The sequence below is a fragment of the Nyctibius grandis genome, chromosome 8, assembly GCF_013368605.1.
Source record: "Nyctibius grandis isolate bNycGra1 chromosome 8, bNycGra1.pri, whole genome shotgun sequence".
Taxonomy (NCBI): domain Eukaryota; kingdom Metazoa; phylum Chordata; class Aves; order Nyctibiiformes; family Nyctibiidae; genus Nyctibius; species Nyctibius grandis.
Window position 1 is genome coordinate 33,480,125 of NC_090665.1, and position 23,353 is coordinate 33,503,477.

A 23,353-nucleotide genomic window follows, 5' to 3' on the forward strand; every position below is an offset into this window, starting at 1 on the left:
TTCTGCATCTGTGCCAGTTACACTGGGAACAGGTTTCCTGCCTTCCCTAGCAGCCAGCTGGTGGTATTTCTTCCTTTTAAATTTGAGGTTTAGCAAACTGGCCTGGAATGAAGAGGATGCTGTTACCCTGCACCACTGTGCACTGACCAAACCTGAGCTCTGTACGCTGCTGAATAGTCTTCAGAGGGCAAATTTTGCATCGTTGCTTGCCTCAACTTGCTTTGAAGCTTATCAGTTTCCTCATCCATCTGTCACCCTAATGGAAAAACATAAACAGAGATAGTCGCTGTCCACTCATAGGAAGAGGCAAACAGCCACAAGATGTCAAGGATTATCAGAAAGAAAAGCTCTATTTTAAGTGGTAGAATAGCTCAACCACATTTGATAGTGCCTTCCTCCAAACACTTATATAGTTGCCCTCAGCTTGTGCTTGCATGTAAATAGGAGAGAGGATGAAAAGGTAGGAGGAGGGGAGGAAGCTCAAGAGATACCTGGCTCTAGGGCAGGACATAGCCAAGGGGTATTGAAACAGCTTCATGTGTGATGTTAAACAGGGAAAAATAGCCACCATTTGAATCAGCTGGAGTCTCCCTGCCACATGCTTTTGCATTTTTCTATTGTGTCCCAACAGTGCAAGTCTCCTCAAGAGCCAGGGGCTCAGCTGAGGCAGGCGGTCCAGGGTTTCTGCATGCTGCTTGCTTTGTTCCTTGCAGCTATGGCAGATGATGGATCAAGCCACTTACACATTGCACAGCAGGGAGCCTGGTGGCTTAGTGGCAGTGCTCCTGTGAGAATGGAGACTGAGAACTGGCTGCTCTGCAGCTTTTAGTGCAAAGAGTGGTGATCTTGACCAAGAGGGAAGGGTTTGCATGAACAGATTCTCTCAGAAAGACAGAATTTCATTTTTTCGTCTTCAGCCATGGAGGACTCCCTTGTACAACTTCACTTTAGCTTGCACATGGTTTCATTTACAAAAAGGTTTACTTGTGAAAAAAAGTAGAAGGAAGACTAACTTTTCCCACGCATTATGGGACCTCCAGCCCCATGGTTCTCTCTGGTCCCTGTTTTTTCTCTTAGCTGATCACTCATCTGTTCTTGACATTAGCTGGGGAGTACTGTGTAAGCCAGACATTTGTCTTTACCTCGCACTAAATGTTTCTGTATATCCTTTACATCTGTGTAATTTACAGCCCTGGGAGCATTTTGGAATTTCTTGCCTTCCTACAACATTTGCTGGGAGGTGACAGAGGCAGATACCTGACACACAGCTTGTCCCTGGCTAACGTTGCAGAAGAGGCTGTTGTAATGTTAAGAGGAGTAACCTCTGCGTTTTGGGCTCTGGGGTTCTTTGAACATCCCGACTTCAGAGTTAGCTAAAACGTCTATTACTGCTTTTAATTGTGAATCTATTTTGCACCCATGAAAGTCAAATAAATAAATAGTTGTCCTGAGTTTTAGCTGATACAGTGCAATGCCTGGGCTTACTTCCTAACGCAGCTATCTCCTGTCACTGATCTTCTCATTACATCAAAAGATGATGCATTGTGTGACACAGAAACTACTTACTTGTGAAATAATGCCAGAACTTGAATTCTGGTCTTCAAAGCTGAAAAAACGAAGCGAGTGTCCCGTTGCTGATCTGCTGTTTGGACAGCAGTCAATATTAGGTCTTTTGCAGGAGTGGCAGAACTGCTCCAGTAGACGTTTCATGGCTGTAGCAGGAGTAAGCCTGAAGACAGGAATAGCTAGGGACTGCAGGGGTCAATTAAAAAACATGCCCTTACAAGCATGTAGGGATTTATAAGGTGGAGTTTCCACCCCACTCTTTCTGTGATCGGAACTGGAGCAATGATGTGTATTTTTGAATATCCTATACTTTCTGTGCATTTTCTTCTGAAAAACATGATGTATCTACAGTTTTACGGCGGCAATACCAGTGACAAAATATTACCCTATCATGTCTTACTATTCCTTAAATTATTCATTTGTTCTGGTTGCCAAAACTTAAGCAAGTTTTGAAGAATGCTGCCGGAGATTCTTTAAGATATATCATAGCAGGAAAAATGTTTAGTCTGATTTTTACAAAGCTTCTCTTCCCTGCCCCTGTAATTTGCAATCCTGTTTAAACAAGTGCTTTCCCTGAAAATCAGCGTGGCAATGTGTGAATTCAGTCCAGGCTGCTATCAGCTGGGAAAGGAAAGGACAGCAAAGAGGTTTGCCGGCTGGAGAGTGGGTGGTACTGGATAGTGCACTTTTTTAATTGTTGTTTGAACCAACACACCTGTAAGGAATGGGAATTGGTTGGGTCTATAATGCTTTGTTTCTCCTCCCAGCATTTGCCATGGGTGTTTTTCCTTGTAACAGGAATTGGCTCAGCCAGTGGGTTTTGGTGGGGAAGTGTCTATCAAGGGCTGGGCTTGGGGAGGGTGTGGTTGAGAACTACCTGCTGCTTGGGTTGGACTGGACTGGGGAGGGGGCCCTCAAGAAGCAGGGGCAGCAGCTGCGGGTACCTCCTTCCCTAAGGGGGATGTGTTTTGAAAACTGGGGTGAAACCCCACAGTAAAACTGCCGAAGTGAGAGGAGGGTAAGTAATCAAGCCCATCTTCTGCTAGCTCAGTGAATTTTGACTCTTTTTCTTTATTTCACTGAGGAAATTGAGTGATAAAACCAGATTTTTTCCTTTGTGGTTTTCATGCACTTGGGTGTTTCTGGAATGTTTGAATTGATTTTTCAGTAACTACTGTTCTATATATATGTGTTGTATACATATATATAAAAATATTTAAATCATAGCATGATTTCTTGTCATTGTAGCATTTACGCATATGTTATCCTCTGAGCTGAAGGTAACCTGGCAGTGAACACTCGATGGAAGGAACTTGTCTGTTATTGCTGTTTGAACCACATGTTCCTGTCTAAAGTGGTGGGGTTTTCTTCCTGAATGTTTTATGCTGTGCAAACCTGACTAATTAGCTGGCAAAGCTACCTCATATGAAGTTACAGGTGTTTAGTTGCAACTGTGTTACTTTCAAATACTGGTTATTCCAGATATTCAAGTGCTCTCTGGCATGGTCCAGCAAATGCTTTTAGTGAGTCTGATGTTTAATATTATGAAAAGTCAATGAGGTTACACATGTTAATGAGCAAGAGGGCTGAGCTGAGGCTTGAGCGTGAGTCGGGTAGTCAGTATCAGAACTACATGTCTGATATTTTAGAAATATTTATTCTTAGCGCTAAATAGATATAGGTTACTATTATTGTTACATACGTCTGTTTCTGTGCCTGGAAGTCCAACATTAACAGAAAACACATGTCTCATTTATTAAAAGATTCAGTCACTGATAAGAGTGTGATTAGATGCCAATCTGGCTAATATGACAATTGAATGAAAATTAGTAGACAGTCTGTTTTTAACCATGGTGAAAATTTATTCCTTGCCCAACACCCAACACTTTGCCAATGGTGTCTTTATTTAAAGTCTATTTCGAGCACATGATCTATATCAACCTTATATATGTTCATTGGAGTCAGTGGGCCTATGGTACCGATCAGTAGTGCACTTTTCTATCTGAGCATGAAGTTTTAGCTCAAAATGTAATGGGATTTTTTTACTTTTTGTGAAGAGCATGTCTTGTTTGTGACATGACAGAATTTTATCATACAGGAACAAAAGTGTGACACAACATTTTCATTTATGGTAAAATGGTGTGATATACTGACAAGACTGATAGCAGGTACACTGGGACAAAAGTATCTAATGATGTCTATAGGCATTAACTTGTCATTTGTTTTATAGTTTCTTTATAGTAATGTTTTTTTTCTTTCCAGGAAGAAATTTACTACATAGCAGCATTCATATTTGAAGGCTGCTGCAAGAAAATATAAACCAGATGCAGTTACTTTATTAATAAAAAACAGTGTAAAATATATGTACTATATATGAGGGCATACATAATCCTTGATCTTTGTGTAAAATGCCTTCTCAGCGTTCATGCAAAGTTGTAAACTTTGATGGCTTTGATCCAGGACTTGCTGAATGGTATCCTGCCATTGACTTTGGACACTGAATCAAGCTACTAATTCCTGGGAGTTCTGAAACTTTAGATGTTTTCTTACAAGTTCTTTTCTTTCTTTCCCTTTTAGGAAAACTCTCCTTTTTATTGCAATATGTGTAGCTGTGGGTGTTGCACAAGTACCCAAACAAGGTGAGAGCATTTTTTTTTATAACAGGATATTTGTTACTAGATTAAAAGAGTAAACGGCTATTGTTACAAGTGACCTTAAGTTCAGTTCCTTAATGGTGACTTAAAGAAAATACCAACTACAGCATAATGAGAGCAAAAGTTTAAAGTATCCAGTTTGGAAAAGATGACCTTTTGAAAATTACTCAGATTTTCTGTCTATGAAATTGCTTACATATTTAAGCAAGCTCTTCATAAAAGAGACGCCTTGTACAGTGAAAAGGCTTTGATTGTGTCTTCACTGCAAGTGGGTGTCCTTGGGGGTGGCAAGCTATGACTGAGTTACCTTTGCACTTAGGGCTGTGCAAGCAAACCACTGCATATAATAAAGGCTTAGTCTAGGCTGGCATCATTAAAGCAAAAAGTGAAATTGTGTGTTCATTTGGTTTTGCATTCAGATGCAGATGTTAGTGAGGAAATAGGGTTGTCTTGTTTTTAGTTTCTTTTTTGATCTGCCAGCTGTTATAACTGCAGCAGATGTGCAGCTTGCACTAGAGGCTGCTGTGGGAATAGTAGTGTCCTGAAGCGGTGGAGGCTAACATGCCATTTAGTCATCTCTTATCTGCCAGGAGAGTGGCAGTGTCAGTTCTCTGCCATGTTCCTTCACCATACAGGTGAAGCAAGAAATGGGCCATCCTTGGCTGGTATGTTAACTGCAACTGCTCAGCTATTCAGCATTCACAAACAGCTGGGTTGCACGGTTAAGACAAGTCTCGTTCCTGATAACGTTTTGCTAGAGCTCTGTGGGATATCTCAGCAGCCTCCCACCATTATTCTCACCAATGCCTTTTTCCTTCCCATCGTTCCCTGTGGCTGGCAAAGCTTGCTTTTTTTCTTCAGGTTTTTTTTTTTCCTATTTTCTTTGTGGTTTTGCCTTCCATTAGTTGCTTGTTGTTTGCCTGGTAAGACTGGTTGTTGATTTTTCACATTCAGCTCAATGGGGGACATATGCTTTGTGATGATGGGATTTTCCCAGATTTTTCTAATAGCTGAGCCAAGCTCTCATCAGAGGAGGGGCAGCACCTGCGTGCAGCCTGCCCTGCTCCAGGCCTGCAGGGATGGAAAGGGAGAGGCTGTTTTAGGGTGGCTGTTTGCACTTTCCTGCTGCAGCGGCAGCAGGTGAGGGATGCCGGAGACAGGTGCGCAGCGATGGTTTGTTGTCATCCCTCCAGCCCACCCTCCTCCTATGCAAAGAATAAACAATTTCCCTCACTCCTTATGTGCCTCAGCCTGAGAATTCTTTTCTAATGAAACTTCTGGTGAGGACTGTGAAGGCTACAGGACTGGGGGGGTGGCAGTGGCAGTGGGTGCAGTCTGAGGGTTATTTGCCTCTCATCTGAGAGCACTTCTGTGCACAGAGCTTCACAGAAAGGGGGTAAAGCCTCCAGACTTGACATGCTTATATTTGATTATTTTTTATTTTGTGACCAGCAGATGAAGGAGCTTTCCTACTCTTTTTTTTTTTTTTTTTTTTTAAATTACTCAACAGCATTTCTAGATAGCCATATGAGAAACCTTGCTGATTGGAAACTCCCATCCACCCTCAGTGCACAGATCCCGTACACAACTTCATTTTCAAGTACTTGCTTGGGATCAAAACGATGCGTTGAACCTTGATGCAACTTTCTGTCCAGGGGTGAATTTGTCCGTCATGCGCTTTATTTGCACGGTGTGTAAACAAGGTTGTAAAAAGCAGTTCAGAGAACAGCAGACTGAGGAAACCTCCTTAAAAAAGAAAAAAAAAAAAAAGAGCATCTCAAGTCTTCAGTCTCAGTATATAACCTGCAGAGCTATCATTATTCCATTTGCAGTGCTTAGAGTTTGTCCAGGAACAGGATTGTCTGCCCATTAGGAATATGTTAACACTTACGTTGTTATTAAAACTTCCTTGGCAGTTGTATCTTGAAAAAAGAGTATTCTGCCAAATATGAAGATGCTAGCTAGAGTAATGAACATTCCTTCTCTCCTGAGCTGATGGAACAGCCTGTGCATGCTTTACTTGAGAAGCTATGCCTTGTTCATTGTGGTAGGCTGCTATGAATTGTGTTCAGTGAAATATATGTAAAGATGCAGCCTCAGCCTTTAGGAATAGTACTTTGAGTGTGGCTCAAGGACCTATAGAATCAATGTATATTGTTCGCTTTCCTATGCCAGTCACTCAGCCTGGTGTCCGGGAGAGCATTGGTTGCAGCCAGGTATCTTAATTTACCCAACTGCAGATGCAGCATCACCTGAGAAACGGGCAGCCTGATGCGTAACTACTCTCAGTTCTGGTGGAGCTGACTGATGAATGACCCTTGTCTTTCCCTTACCCATACTGGTAAAGGGAAATTGAGTAATGTGTATACTAGGATGGCTGAAATGGAGAGAGCACCCCAAATAGCCTCCCTTCAGGGTAGTCATGACTATGGAGGTATGTGGAAAATGAACAAGAGAGGGTGAACAGAATAGGACTGTGGAACGATTAAATAGTCAAATCCCCTCATCCCTCCCCAGTTCCTTTTTGGGCTTTTTTTGTGCCACAAGAGGGTCAGAAGATTTTTTTTTACCAAAGCCCATGTTAGGTTTTCCTTCCCCTCATGATGCAGTAAGGTTGTGAATTTTTAAAGTCCTCCTAGAAAGTGGAAGGAAAGCACTTGACACCAAAAAACAAAACAACTTTTCCTTCAAGAAGATGAGCCATTACAATTTGGGGGATTGATGGGTTGATTGAACAGTAAGTGAAGACAGATGTTGTGCAGACATGGGTAAACAAAGACAACTGACTACTGATAGATAAAGAAAATAGTGGTTGTCATGCTGGGAGGAACTGTTGAGGGGGTTGCCTGCTCCCAAAACCCTGTGTACTGCCAAGAGCTTCTGAAAGCCTTAAAATAAAATAAAAATACATGTTGGACCAGAAATGAAATGACTGGCCAAAAAAGTTTGGAACAGCCTTTTGGCTTGACGGTGGGTTAACAGGCAGCAAGTCAGCAAGGAATAATTAGTTGATACTTAATCTTTTGCTGTCATTTTTCACACAGCATTTCTTTGTGTTTAGCTGTCTCAAGACCTGTCATTGTTCACAGAAATCTGTTTGCAGGGTGTGGAGAATGTTTTTCCTTTACATAATAACTTTTAAACAATGTGCTGTTTTCAAATTGGAACTGCCAAAATTTTGGCAATTTTGCTTGCAGTTGGAGATTTAGTAGTGATACTCTTGAGTGTCATTTTAAAATTGACTGTTTTAAGCCAGTTTAAGTTCAAGCTTTATGTGTTATACTTCAATTTATAATACTTTGGACAGATAACATGCATTGTTATTTTTAAATACAAATATATAATTACAAATATTTTAAAATACAAGAACTTGCCAAATATTTCAGGTTAGACTGTGATACTTAGGCACAACCTTAGGTTAGGTTATTAGCTATTCTCCTCTGTGCAGTCAGCTGGCCCAGCCAGCACACAGAATTGCTGCAGTGGTGTCCCCAGCCTTGGGATAATATTTGCATGCAATGCTCTGCATTGCCCAGAGCTCAGGACCTGTGTTTCTTCTTAGTTTACACAAGGGCAATACAAGCACAGCTTTCTCTTCCATAACTACATGCAGAGCACACAGGACCGGGGTCCTGGGAAAGTGTGGTGGTTCATTAGCAGATGCATTGTACTTCAAAGCTCTACTATAGCCTGACCTCTGTTATCAGTTTGACAGATAAAAATACAGCCATAGTAAATTCATTGCTCTGAGGCAAAACATCTTGAGAAACTGGCGTACACGCGACTTTCTGCAAAGATATGCTTTATCCATACCTCTGTCTGTGCTGGCTGCCCGCCAGGATAATCTTGGCACGTCCATGAATCTCAAGCATGACTAGAAACACTACAAGGTGTGTAATTAATTTTCAAGATGTACAGTGCATTCAGGTTGATGCTTTTGGTTCCAGTTTATAAACCACTCTCAAGGAAATCTCAGGCTCTTTTTATAATTTACCACTGAAACTCAGCCAACGTCTGTCTGTTCTTAAAAGTTTGCTGTGAATACATTCAGTAAACAGAGAGAGGGAAGAGTGGGAAAGGAAACCTTTTATCCACTAAAAGAGTGAACATCCATTTGTTTCAGCTGCTCTTTTCTCTCAATATAGCAGAGAATCCTTTACTCTTCTTTCTTACTCCAGATTTCTGTTATGTGATTTAATAGCTTTATTTAGTTCATATAAGCACAATGTGCATAGTAAAAGTACCCTCAGCTAAATGCTATGGCAAGTGCCAGTCTCTTCCCAGTCAGGCTTGTTAGATCAGTGCAACTGTTAGATACTACTAGTAATTTTTAATATAGGTAGTTCATGGAAGCTTAGGCCAGCCAGTTGTTCCGGTTAGGGGGAAAAAAAGATGATATCGTATGCGTCTGTGCAATGCTGTTTATGAAAACTACAATGTTCAGTTTCCCTTTGTGCAGAAAATGGGAAAGTTTAGGTTAGAGGGAACTCGAACTCATCTGGTCCTACCTCCTGCTGAGATCAGGGTCGCTGTCGAAGTTAGTTCAGGTTGTTGGGTCCTGTCCAGTTGGGCTTTGAAAATCTGTGAGAATGGAGATTACGCAGTGTCTCTGTCCCCTTGGTCCAGCCCTTAAGAACTTTTGCGGTGAGAATGCTTTTTCTTTGTATGGAGCTGGAATTTCTTGTGTTGCAGCTTGTGCCCGTTACTCCTCAGCTTTTCTTTGTTTTCCCTATAACCCCAAGTCAGATAATGGACAATTGTAATTAGATTCCCCCAAACCTTCCCATCTCCAGGCCAAGCAAATGTAGCTCCTGCAGCCTTTTCTCTTGTGTGCTTTAGCCCCCAATCTTCTTGTCTCTTATTTCCATGATTGCGTTTTGCCCCAGTCTCTGCAGTATTTCTGTGGCACCTTTCGCAAACACCCAGACAAGGCAGTTTTACCAATCAGTGCCGTAAGCGCTCTCTTATGTTGCGACCGTACAGGAAGACCCCTGGGGACATGCAGTTTAGCTCTTATTCAAGCCTTTGTAGTGTGTCTGTTTCGCTGCATCATAAAGGATCTAACAGTGTCTTTATATTCATCCTGAAGGAAGAAGGTGTTTATGCCCACCAACTCCAACATGCCTAAATCTGATTTAGGCAATACCAAATGTATTCGGTCATCTTTGACCATTGATATACCCTTTAGAAGGAAAGTGGCTTTGATTTCTTACCCCAGGTCAGATATGATTTCGGTTTATCAGGGGGCTAGATAATTGTATTTCTACCCATTAGGTATGAAGATATTTATCCAGGTAAAAGATGGAGATACTTTAAGGTCCAGGCTAAGGAAAGGGCTAAAGCACAAAGCTCACATTATACAAGACAGTAGAGAATCCAACAGTGAAAACACCAGTGCCCATTCTGCTCTGTAGGAAGATCTCCTATCTGGACTTCTATATGCCAAAGCCAAATCTATAGGACATAAATCAGTAAGACAGCTGGTTTCTCTGTCTGCTTAACGTCCACTGCTGTCTCCTGCTGTGGAGTGCACTCTTAGTTCAATATCTTGTCTGGGTAGCTGCAGCCTTGCATTCACTGGGAGGACAGACAAGCCAGAAGATGGGAGCACTGCCCCTTGGGTCCTGACATTTCTCCTTGCTCCTCACCACTTCTGCTTCTGCAGAGTTCATCTCATCCCTGACCCTAACAAGTAAACTGTGTTGAGGGAATGGAGGCAGCGGCACACTCAGTTGCATCTCCCCTTGGAAAGATCTTTGTTTTCTTTTTGTCTGACTAACTTTGGCACAGATACATTCAATCAAGGGTGGTCCCACAGGGAAAACAATTCCCGTTGAAGCCAGCTCTGTAATGGCACAGGGCCTTGCTTGGCAGGAGGAAAGCTCCCTGGTGGAAGCACAGGAATTCTTCCCGGGTACCAGTTGCATTACTTCTGCCAGCACATAGTAGCTACTACGCAAGGCTCAGCTTTGTATTTTGCTTTGAGCCAGTGGCTATCTTCTGGTGCTCCACTGAGATTTTACTGTGTTGTAAATAGCTTGTCCCTTCTTAAAAACAAAGCAACCCTCCCCCCAAATACTTTCCTTTTAAACTTTTTTGGTAAAGAGGAAAAGCATGGTTTTATTGCAGAAGGTTTTTGCAAAAGAAAAAGTTAAAAAAAAAAAAAAAATCATCTGCTCAAAGAGTAGGCAGGATTAGCCAAATAAATAAGGAACTAAGAAATTGTGTTCGTTGACGACTGTGAAAAATTTGAAGACAGCAAATGGGGGATTTTCAGTTTCGTAATTGAACTAACCTACAATGGGCACTATGTGGACCTTTCTATGTGTGTTTCTTTTTTTTAAAGATGAAAATTTTGTTCTGGCTTTAATTATTTGTTTGATTTATGTGAAAGATTGGTGTGCTTTACACTAGGGATTTGGTGGCCTTGCTGTGTGCAGTATATATGCTCTGGGAAGTACAGATTTGTTAAGATGTTTGGCGTACATTTGTTTATATGGATCTGAATTTATAATTCTTGTAAACAGAATCAACAGTATGCCTTTATTTCTTTTTACAGCAATAGATGTTCTTCATCAACTAGGCCTTGTGAAAGATGTTCAACAGCCCTCAGAGACGACAGTGCCCTCAGCATCATCTCTGTTACCTCAGGGTGTTCGTCTAACTGTATCGGGAGTTGTACTAACAAGTGATGCACATATTGAGTCCCCCATCACTCAAGTCATACCATCAAATCTAGGGCATCAGTTCACCATATTAGTTGGGTTGTACTCTTACAGAGTAAATAATGCTTTCCTTTTCAGTATTAGGAACAAAAGTAGACTGCAGTTTGGTGTCCAGTTGCTGCCGAGAAAGGTAGTAGTGTACATTGGAGGGAAGCAGTCTGTATACTTTGATTATAGTGTTCATAATGAACAATGGCATTTGTTTGCCATTGATGTTCGAGACAAGACTGTCTCAGTACTTGCTGAGTGTGGAAAGAAGTACTATAGCAGGGAAATACTTTCTGAAGTGGAGACATTTGATTTGGATGGTTTATTTACCCTGGGAAGGATGAACTCTCGCTCTGTCAGCTTTGAAGGAGTTATATGTCAGCTAGATATTATTCCTTCTGCAGAAGCCTCTGCAAACTATTGCAAATATGTGAAACAGCAGTGTCGCCAGGCTGAAACGTATCGATCTCCACTAGGAGCTCCACATGTGTCAGATGGGCTGGATGTTTTTTCAAAGATGATGATTGATGAGAAAAACCAGTCAAAAGGCATATCGGTTTATAGAAGAGAAGAAACATCAAACATTCCTGTTACCAGTGTTGCTTGGATTCACTTTCTGTCAGAATACTTTGAGTCAAGAAACGTCTCTGCATCGGAGTTTCCAGAGGCTAAACCTCTGTTGCTGGAAGCTTGGCTTGAAACCGAACTCCAGGAGAATGTCAATCTGCCTCTTCATCAGCAGGAGATGAGCAAAAAAAGAAATGTCTCTAAAACCCCCGCAGGATCATATCCAAATACTTCAGATAATACCACAGAAGATTCAGGCAGACAAAGTGAGCCTTCTCTGGTCTCCCCTGTAAAACAGAGTAAAACTAAAAGCAAGGGAATGGACAAAGCTAAACAGCATTTAGATGAACCAAGCAAAAAGCAGCAAATCTTCAACACAACCCTGTACAGTTTGCCTGCTGACCTCTCTCTGGATAATCAGCTCAGTCCAGGGCAGGAAGGTGCATTTGATGCTGATGGGACTTATCACACGGAAAACAGTTATGACATTGGTATTGATAATTATGCTTATGACTATGAAGATCTTGACAAAATGTTTGAAATGGGAAGTGTCAGAGGTCCAAAGGGGGAAACTGGACCTCCTGTAAGTTATCTTTACTACTCTTTTTACTATAGTGCAGCAACATACATTTAACAGAGGCTTTGAAAGAAACTTCACAAAGCATGCCAAAGCTGTGACTGCAACTTCTCCTGGCTATACTGTACAAATGCTTGTCTGCCTTAAGTGTGTCTCTTTCCCGCATGTAACTTTGGTGTAAGTGGTGTATATTTTTATTTCCTGGCAGAATACGAAGACATTCAAGACATATTCTGGTGAAGTGGTAGGCAACCCAGACTTCTTTAAAATTTTAAATGCAGCCAGATGTATGTAAGTGCTAATTATGGAGACTGCTCACTTAATGAAATGACAGGATAAATTAATACAGTACACAAATGTAGACACTGATTGATGAAAAGAACAACCAGACTGTTTGGAAGACTGACACAATTCTCTCAGTTGAGCAATGCTATCAAAATTCATAATTGTAAAAAGAGACCGATTGCAGAATCTGGACTGGTAAAACCATTTGTAACCCAAGGTTAGTGGTCATGCAAATCTGCATGTAAAATGAGTTTTAGAACAGTCTTACAAATTTGTGGCATTTTTTCAGGTTGCAGGGTAAGCAATCCCTGAAAAAATTGCAAATGCGCAGTAGTGCTTTTAATAGCAGCTTGTTTGTCCTTATTGTGTGCACAGGCTCAAACCTTTTAAGACATAAAAATGGGAACAATATATATGAAGCTACAGACAAGAAAGAACAGCAGTTCCTGCTTAGCCTGGGAAATATAATAGTTAGTGCTTGTTTGTTTGGTTAAAATTTTTAAACCATAGCATGGAACAGATAATTCCACTTACTCCCTTTTTTTTTTCTGTGTGTGTGCATTTGTGGTTATTACTGGAAAGCAATTTGATATGTGTTAAGCAGCTCCTAATATATATTTGAACATGCCCATAAATGTATTGCATGTATTCTTTCATCACTGAAATATTTTTTTCTTAAGGTAGTCAGCAAGTGAAAAGCTATTTAAAAGTTCAATTTTTACTCTAAACGGATCCAGATGCAAAGGGATTGTTACACAATTGAAAAATGTGTTAACAAGTAACTCACATTAGTCCAGGGGTGCTCTTGCTTCATCTTTTCTGAATGTGAAGTCAGTAATTTTTTTCTATTTTTTGTCCCTTATGATAGTATTTATGGGGACATATCACTAAGTACATAGTTGTCATCAACATGAGGTTAATTTCAATTTTTGGAGCTCAGGATGTTTAGTAACTGCTAATGGAAGCTTTTAATTTTGGCACATAGCTTGTACGTTGTGATTTCAGTCAGTTACAGCCAACAAAGTTAAATCCATTCTTTTTTATGTGGCACAGAAATGGCTGCTGATAATGCTGTTGGTTGTTTGCCTTACTAAGAAACTCCAATCGAATGCCGTGGGGTTTTTTCTAGGTGGAGGCACTATACATACAGTGTTAAAGTTGTCTATATTGCCATTTTCTATGCTTCTCTTACAGACTGGGAACGCAGAAGTTTGTCTCGTCTAGGAAGGCAGTTAGAGCAGACCTTGTGTTTGGTATAGTCTGTAGCAATGAATATGGTGTATTTGTGCTGAAGTGTTTTGCTGGGTCAGGATTTAAATAATGTCCAAGGTCTTAGAGGTCTGTGGCAGAGCTGGGAAGTTGATCTAGACCTTTGTAGGCACTAGTTTGGCTGAAGGGGCCAGCAGCACCCACTGAAACAGAGGCAAAGCTAAAGCATTGTATTGCCAGAGTGGTTGATGCTAAAGGGAGAAGACGCCTCTGCATGGCCTTTTCCACACAAGCTTTTGTCAAGAATTGTGCTCCGCGGAGGCTGTGTGGCACGCTACCTGCCACTGTTGTTGGCCACAGACTTGAAGAGGTGGTATTGGTTTGCTTTCTCACTCTAGTACACCCATGTAGAGAAGACCAGAGATAATCCAGCTTTTATCTGTGTGGCTCTAACACTTTAATACATACGTACCCACAGAGTCTTATCAGTGGGAAGCCTAAAAAAGCAACACTGAGGAACTTGCAAAGTTCCCTTGCAGCAAAAAATCCTGATAAGGCATGAATCCCCCCCTTTTTTTTTTTTCTTCTTTCATTATGTTGTGGTTGGTTTGAACCTTCTTTCAAGATTTCAACACAGAAATAATGTTCGTTCTATTGGAGTTGACAGGCAAGAACTAGCTTTTGTGGTTCTTAAACTCCTCAGCTTAGTTTTAGCTTTTAATCACCTACCAGAACTGATTGTTGCCTTATACAATTAAGCTCCTTGTATTCCATGATCCCACATCATGGGAATTCACCCACCACTGCAAAGCAGGGCTCCAGAATTCAGGCTTTCATTTATTGATAGCATATGGAAAAGGGCACCCATTTCTTCAAAACTATTAAGACCCTGATTAAAATTCTAGCAGTTGCAGTGACCGAAATCACCTACAAAAATATAAAGTGAGTTTAAAGTGGAACAGTGTGGTCTCCTGAACCACTAGTTTAGAGGGAAAGCTGCTCCATTCCTCTGATGAACCACTCCTTTTTGTGCTGCAGAGGGTTTTGGCACTCTATAAGGATTTAAAAAAATAAATGTGGTGTGTATTTTTAACTATTTAACTTTCAAACTGATATTTTTCATTGCACAGTCCTAAAGCAGTTTGCAGTAGCATGATACATAGTCCCGTACTGGTAGGAGGAGGTGTTGATATGAGCCGAAGAGCTGATTTAGGTTAGTTGCTGGTAGGTAATTGCATCTGCAGGACTGTCTGCATAGAATTTTGCTTCCTGTGAGAAATGAGCTAGGAATTAGTTTTCTCTATTGGAAAAGCTTTCTGGATTATGAAGACACTCAGCCAGGAGGAGAAATAGTAGAAGACCAAAAGGTGGTGTTCCTTAGGCTATCTAGTTGGTAAAGAGAAGCAGTCTGGAGATATTGCCAGGAGAAATTGGAATTGCAAGCCCTGAATTAGCGAGAATTGAGTCCTGGATGAGACGTTCGTGTTCCAACCAGGAGGTGTGAGGGTGAGAACTCAGAGAGGGTGATTCAGAGATCCTAAATGTGGTGCTGAATAAACAGCAGTAAGGGTAGCGTCAGCAGAGTTTTCACTCTTAGTTTATTTCTCAGTTGAACAAAATTGCTTGCTGAGGCTCTCCCTCGCCACAGGAGATATATTGGGCAGTTAATCACTTTCTTGCATTTTAGCTCTGCAGGTAACCCTCACATTTCCCTACCCAGGCTGAGAAATCTATCTTGGTATCTGCTGATGCAGATAAAAACTTAAGATTCTTGCTGATTTTTTTTTTTTAGTAGCAAAAAGATAATGTTAGTCTTAAATATTTAAACATTTCTTTTAATTCACATGAAACTGATGCAGTTTCCCTATCTTCTGCACAACAATATTGAAAAGCTTTAATCCATAACCTGATATATTCCTCTGATGTTGATGACATTGCTTTGGCTGTTGTAGGAATTCTGAACGGAGAAAGGGAAAGACTTCCACAGCTGTAAAGAAAGGTTAATCATACACGAGTGACTGCCTGCTCTAGGGCGTTTGGAAAGAGAGGTGTATGGGGTTTTATCATTTCCAGTGAAATGAAAATGAAGCAAGAAGGAAAAATAGGTGGACATTCATGTTTGGTAGGATCCCTGTTGCTCAATAATTAAATTAATATCTGTATGAAATAATGTTTTTAAAAGGTAGACAAAGCATTCTAGGAGTAGGTAGAAGAACTCTTGAGTGACAGAATCGAAATTCCAGATGGCCTGAAACTGATGGGATGAAACTTAGTGCGATAGTACAGAAATTAAAAGTACAAATAGAGAACGGGGGAGTTACTGGTTAAGCAGGCAGATGAGGCTAATGGTGTGATGTTATAGTGCACTAGAGAATAAATGCATCTTATCACTATGATGCTTGATACATTACTAGGAGTGGTGAGTATCAGAGGCTGTTTTTCTACTGGCTTGGGTATGCTGAGGCTGCAGGTTGGAGAAGTGTCCTCAGTTTTGGATGAAGAGCTTTAAAAAGGGTGTAGATGGACTGGAAGGATTGCAGAAGGTTGCAGTAACAGTGGCACAGTTATAGAAAATATGATTCTGAGCAAAGGTTAAAACAAAAGTGTGTTTAGTAATGAAAGTAAGGGACAAATGTTATAGTTCTGCAAAGGGTGAGGTAATAAAGTCACTTTTTTTGCTTGTTCACAGAAAGCATGGTGAGACAGAGTAGGAAAATTTAGGTGGGACATAAGGAAAACGTGGCTAATCAAAGTGATACCTGCACAACAGAACAAGTGATATTAGCAATGTTAGAAGTGGAATTTCCTTTCATGGAGAGTTTTTTGGAAGGGGTTTGGAGCCTGTTGTTTCTATTTACTTCCTTGCTGTATTTCAGATATTTTGGTGATAATGTGCAGAAAGGTTCATGTCTGTCTTGTTTTGCTGAAGGACTGCCTGCCTTAGGTATGTGATGGATCAAGCGTTAAACTCATGTTTCTTTTATTTAGTCTTTTAAAAAAGTGTTTGAGGTGAGCTGAGGTTGAGGTGTAGTCAAATGCCTTTTAAAGAGAAACTTCGTAGTTGTTTTGCAAGAGAAACTTCAGTGAATGATTTGGGTATTGAATGGCAACAGGATCAGCATATACCTGTGCAGAAGTTCTAACTACTTAATGCAGAATTTACTGCTGTGCATCTGAACTCTTAGGGGCTTGTTATATGTAAATGAAATGCTTCCTATTACCTCTGGCATAGGGCAAGTTTAAAACACATGCATCTGTAGAAGGGTTTCGGTATTCTAGAAAACGTCTGTGAATGTTCATCATTACTTTCATCCCAATGACCATTTGCAAGGTAGTGAAAAATTCTGGAAGAGTAGCGTCTACTTTTATTATCTCAGGATTATGCCGTGACTGTTTGGAACTTGAGCTTCTCCCCTCAATAGCTAAGTGAAATATTTACTAAGGACAGTAAGTGGTAATACCTTTCTTAAGGTACATATGATCAGTTTTGAGCAAACAGATCTTATTAAATAAATGAATTTAAAATTTGCATCAGTAATATTTACAAGAAGTCACTTCTTTTTTTTTGGTGGTGGTTAAAATGTCAAATGCAAAATCCCACATCAACAGTTTCAATTGCTTAAGGTTTGTTTAATTACTGTTGCCAGTAGTTGGAGGAAAAGCTATTCAAACAAATGACTAATTCCTTGGTTTAAGAGAGATTGGCTTACTCTCAGAAGTTGACTTCTGTGGCTTACATGGGTGCCTAAGAGGCATAAATAGCTTTCTAGCTAATATAAAAACAGTCACGCGGATTTAAAGTTGTAGTTGCTTTCACAGGTTGAAGTACATAGGGTGGAATAACTTCTCACTAGTCAGAAAAGCATTTCCAGGAAGACTTACGTATGCTCTACTAAGTCTCCTGCCAGCAGAGATGTTGCTTGAGTTCCAGGGAGGAGTCTAAGCTGGAGGTTAAGGAGTGACGTACTCTGGTTAAGGAAAGTCCTTGTTAATACTTTGATCAGACACCTGGATTGCTGGTGCTAATTGCTAATTATTGTTAACCAGAGATTTCATCTGCAATGGTTGACTTTGTTTTAGAAAACCTTGAGAAAGCATTATTCATCTCTGGTTGCATAGTTCAAAATATATTTTACTGCTTCTTTTAGGGGTTGCTGAGGGCTTGGTTGTGATTAGATTTTCTAATCACAGAAAATGAGAGAGAATTACTTAAGAATTAGTGTAATCAAAGTGAGGGGTGTTTTCTGGTGGGTGTTTTTTTGCAAAGGAATTTTAAAAAATTTAAAAGGCACATAGGGAAAAATGTTCTCATTGCCCTCATTCAATAAATCAGCAGCAAAGATCAGGGATGTTAATAAATACTAAGATTTCTGTTAGAAAACTGGTGGGGTTTGTCTATTAATGTATGTTTAAGGAGATGTAGAGCGCGTCTGAAACGGGGATAGAGAAAAACTTTGTACCACAAATCACAAAAGAATGCACAGTAGCTGCAGCTATTTTACTTAATAGAAAATGTTTCCCTTTGTAGTCTGAGGATAATTTTCTAAGCAAAGTGCACGTCTTAACTTACAGTTTGAGAGGAGAGATCAGAAAGCATACTACTTCAGCAGTGGCAGGGTGGGAACGCTCTGTGCCGTTTCAGGTACATTTTTGGACCTGGAAAAAGAATGCCAGGTCAGGAGCTTTCCACGTGTCTGCTACATTTTTTTTTTTTGTTATTAAACACAGTTATGGTCTTTTTACTCTAGAAAAATAAGAGGATGCTAGTGAGCATTTATGCAATCATGGTAAATAGCAAACCTCCTGTGTTGAAAGTATGACATGTTATGGTTTGACCTAAAGACCAGGACTGTTAACAGACTTGTGTCTTCTAAATTACGCAGAAAGGGAAGCGTAGGTATGAACATGCAAATATTACCAACTATAAACAGGCAGTTGCACTACAGTTAGACTCCTAAGATTATTACGATTTATTGGAGAGGAAAATATTTTTTTTTTCTTCCTCAGAACAACAGTTTTCCCCAGAATTATCCAAAGTGGTCTGTATTTTGGCCAAATGTATGTTATTGGCTTGACAATGCCTAAGCCCATAATCAGCACCATCTTCTCAGCCAGTGACATTCTGTCTCCAAAGAAAAAGAAATATAACTTCCACAAAACTTTAGGTTTTTAAAAATGCAACTTTTGTCTTAATAAAATGGTTTGTTGATTGCTAATAAAGCCCCCCAAAGGGTGTTTGTCTTTTTTTCCCTTCTCCCTTCCCCTCCCTCCCCCCTTTCTTTTTCCTTTTTTGCAAAGCCTGCGAGTTGGCCATTTCAGCCATCATAGTTGCCCTTCTGATTTCCCTGGTATCCCTGCCAGCTTTTAGCAGTGTTTGGTGATGGGCAGTATGATATTCAGTGTTTTGCCTAGTGCCTCAGCTGAGAGGCTGTAGTATATACAGAACATGGGAGTGCAAGGAAGCCTGGTTGAAAAGGGAAGCTGAACCCCTTCCTGCGATCATCAACTGACCTCCTTTGTGAGGTCTGACTTTCTTGATGCCCATCTTTCCTTGCGGTGGGTGTACTTGGTTTCTGTTAAAGCTGGGACTCACTCTGCTGGCATTTGGATGGGAGCTGAATTTACCCGTAAGAACATTGTATGCCTCCTTAGGACTCAAGTGTGATAGATGAAATAGAATATAAATTAGTGCAGATTTTAGTCTAGAGCTCTCATTTGTATTTGAGTACAATGAAATAGATCCTGGGGTTTTGAATGTGAACAGCAATCACATACGAAAAAGGAAAGATTTCTATGGTCAAAACAACTAGATCTACAGAGGGTGGTACACTATCTAATATTCTTATAGTTACTAATAATCTAATTTGTTTGCAAAAGATACATCTGGTTACATACTAGCATTTTTTTAAAAATCTGCATTTTTTCTTTAAAAAGAATGATATTCATTATATACAAGGGTGAACATGCTACCAGTTATCCTTATCAAAAGCTTTTAACAGGAAACTGAACAATCCTTTGTCCATGTTTATTTTCTTCTATTTCATGTCTCTCTTTTCTGTGAGGTGGTATCTCATTTTTTCAGTTACCCCTGACTTTTCTAAAATGTGTTTCGCATGCCAGCATACTTATTGAAAAGGCTTAATTATTCTCTATTCTTTGTTTTGAAATACAGTGTGCTTGCTTGTTTCTAATCCTGAAACTTGATCTCTTTTTCCTGTAATACAAATACACTTAAGTAAAAGTTACTATCTAGATCGTTAGCTCCAATTCCTCTGACACAAGATACCTTCTAAACAGAAATCTGATTTAAAGCCAGATTAAAAACACATGAGCTTGTAGTTTGGGAATTGGTTTTCAAGTTGAGAAGGTCTGCACCAGCAGAAGGTCATCAGTTAGAAGATCTGGTCTGATTCAGACTTGTGATACTGTCCTTGTATTGGGTTTTAGCCTCAACTGTTTTGATTTTCTGTCATCAGGGTCCTCCAGGTCCTCCAGGTTTACCTGGTCCATCAGGAAAGAGAGGTCCTCGGGTGAGTAAAACAGCTATGTTCTTCTGTAGCTCTAGGCAGGTCACTGATAATCAAGTGGAGTTTGCATCATTTTGTTTTTCTCAACTTTATACGCTTTGTGATTATGAAAGTGTATGATTCTTAATATTTGACAGGTTAAAGTAAGGCAAAGCAAACAGGTTTTTTTCTGCTGTGAGCCTCCAGCATGGTTCATTCTGTGTATGGGTGCGTACAAAGAGCACTGTTACGTTTGTACCTAGCTTTTGCTGCTCACAATATTAACATTTAGTTTTTCCATGCTGCTCCCATCTGCTGCAATCTAAGGTCATGTTCATTTGCTTTTGTAAGGAGGGGGAGTAAGCAATGCATGCCACAGCCACAGAGGAGCAGGCAGTGGATACAAAATTAACCACTGCAAGACAGACGGGGAAAAAAACACTCCCAAAAAATCTGTTTTGGTCTCTTGTGTTACAGCAGTGTAATAAAAGGGGTGAAAGATATCTGGGTAGTTTGCCCAAGAAATGAGCTACAGTAGCAAGCATTGACTTATTTTGTGTGACTGGGTGCACCCCAACATGAGCAGGGACAGCAGCCTTGCCATGTGCCAGGGGACAGAGCACAGGCTGTGCTGCAGTGAGCAGAAACCTGTGCCCCAGCTGCTGAGAGCGTGGTAGAAGCCTGCACCACCACAAGGACTAGTTGGCAGGGCAAAAGAGGGTAAATCCCCTCTGGTAAATCTGTGCTTGCACAATTACGTACAAAAAAAGTGCTTGAGGAGTCACTGAGGTCGTGGTTGATTTGGGGAGTTTTAGGGGAAGGGTGGCTGGAAGGAACAGGTTAGCATTTGTTATGTAGAAGATTTTGGGCCATAGTATTTGGGAATGTAAGTTGTTATGGCTGGAGTACGCTCATCTAGGGAAATCGCAAGTGGGAGATAAGGAAATAGTTTATATGAAAGCTCAGCAGACGTGTGGGAGGGGTTTTGACTTGGCCTTTGAGGAACATTTATACAAGCTGCTGCTCAGTAGTGTTGAACATCCTGTGCTTTGCTGGCTTTCAAAACTTGGTCTGACTGGGTAGGAAAGTGCACTGGTCAAAGGAGCTGGAAACCAAACTGGTGCTTTAGAGCAGTTGGAGATAAGGGAATGGACAAGACACATTTAAAAGTATAAAATGAAAAGCATTGCTTTGAATCCATGTCTTCCTGACTTCTTGGGTCCTTTTTTCAAATTATCTTTCTACACAAGAGCTGACAGTTTCTACAGTTCTGCTTTTTATGTTGCAAAGCGCCTCTGTTGAGGGTGCTTCTGCATTGCAGGCAAGATGCCACATACCCAAGTCGGTCCTCACAAGTGGGAAGCTGTCTTGGTTTAGAGAAGGCTGCCCGTATGTTTAAAGCCATGCCTGTTGCTGAGATCTCTTATCTTGTTCTGTTTTTGGTGTGTGGGTTTTTTTTTTTTCTGCAGGTCTTTTTTTTACAGGTATAGAGTACTTAAGAGCACAGTGCTCTACTGCATGAGTTTTCTGAATTAATTACTGAGTAGCACATGCTTTCTGATGTGAGGAGACAGCTTACAATAGGGTGCCTGAAAAAGCATGGAAATGTCCAAGGTCAATATTTACCAGTAGCTCTGAGTTTAAAATACATACTTATATGAGCCAAGAAAGCCTGTAAACTATTTGATCAAAGAAATAAATTTTTTTGAAATGCCAGTGCTCTTTGGTTTGCACAATACTGATAAATCCAAGCAAGTACAGCTAGTGAAGATATATGGTATGATAGAGGAGTTTTTTGAGCCAAAAGCACATAATACCCTGTTGATGCAAAGTTCATCTCCATATCTACCAGTCTGCCCTGTGATGTCTGTCTTCCTTCACATGAGCTGCCATTTGTGATCCTGAAATGTGACTTGAGGTGTCAAAGGGAAGTAGCAGAGCTACATTGCCCAGTCCTTCTTCAGGGTCTGTTGGGTGTGTGTCCAAACCTGATCCTGACAGATTCACATGGGTTGCATACTTTGGGCATGGTATCAATGCCTGATTAATGGTTAGAGTTTTCCATTAAAAACTGATTTTGATCTATGTAATTCTATGGCAGAGAAGTCTACATCTGACAGTTAAGATTTTCTAAGTGTCTTGGCTTGTTCTGAGTTTCTCAATAATGAAATTTCAGCAATTTCAGCATTCGTCAGTGATGAGATGAAATTCCACTGATGCCTGTCATTTCACAAGGATGCTTTTGCACCTCTATGTTGCAGTACTATGCCCCAAGACAATAATATTGCAAGCAGCAAAAGCTAGGAGCCACTTCAGCACTACGTTGGCACTTTCTATGTTTCTTTTATCCTAAAATCCCTGAGAATGCCTCCGAAGTTGCCAGTGTGCAAATGAATCTCTCAAACAGCACATGGGATTAGCATTTCTGTGGAGTTATGTTAACATTGTCATTAGTGAAAGGGAGCACTTAACAAATACAGCTTTCAGTGTTACTGCAAGGCGTAACTGGTAAATTCAGTCTCATGAGGGAAAGACAAATACCAAGTTTCTCTGTTGTAAGACCACTGAATACATGAGAAAGCTGAAAAGGATTATTATTTTTTTTGGTATTTGGATTAATTGTTTGGATGAAATTTTGACCTTAGTGAATTCAACAAAAGCTTTGTTGCTGACTTACCAGGCACAGGTTTTCACCAGTTTGGTCCTTCAGTGTTTGGAAGATGAGTAGCTGCTGACAGCCGTTATAACAAATATTTTCCCTAATGTGCAGTTTGTCAAGGAGTGAAGATTGCTGAGTGTATTGCAGGAACAGAAGCTTATCCTGGAAGGCATAGATAGTCCTGATAGCCTCTTCTATTCCTGGAATGGTTTAAGTCCAACACTTGCAGTAACAAGCCCATTTTCTACACTGGCTGTGGGAGAATCTGTTTCATGAAGGGTTTTTGTCTGTGATTTGTTTAGAGAAGGTGGAATACACTGCTTTGAGTCATCTTTTAAGTCAGCAAGAACTGATCCACTTCCTTCTCTTTGCAGTGTGTAGCTGGGTACCTCAGAATGTGATTTTTCCAGTTTTTATCCCATGCCTCCAAGTTTTGTAGCTGGAGAGCAACATTGCAGTGACTGTGTGCCAAATACCTGTTAAGAATTACTTGGGAAGACAATAAAAACTGACATTTTTAAAAGAAAGGGAAGTACTAAACTTCACTTTAAGTTTTTAAGATGATGTGCGTGTCTTATTTTTTGAGAATCCTTTAAAAATCCCAGCCAGTTCTTCTA

At 40.4% G+C, this 23,353-nt stretch overlaps 1 protein-coding gene across 4 annotated transcripts in view; it reads left to right on the top strand.

The window, feature by feature from the left end:
- Nucleotides 1-23,353, top strand: part of COL24A1 (collagen type XXIV alpha 1 chain) — a 147,790-nt gene that overhangs the window by 2,301 nt on the left and 122,136 nt on the right. For all 4 annotated transcript variants that reach the window (XM_068406150.1, XM_068406152.1, XM_068406151.1 and 1 more), the window contains exons 2-4: nt 4,144-4,205; nt 10,780-12,083; nt 20,048-20,101. In XM_068406150.1, coding sequence (XP_068262251.1) covers nt 4,144-4,205; nt 10,780-12,083; nt 20,048-20,101 — 1,420 coding nt within the window. The remainder of the gene's footprint in view (nt 1-4,143; nt 4,206-10,779; nt 12,084-20,047; nt 20,102-23,353) is intronic.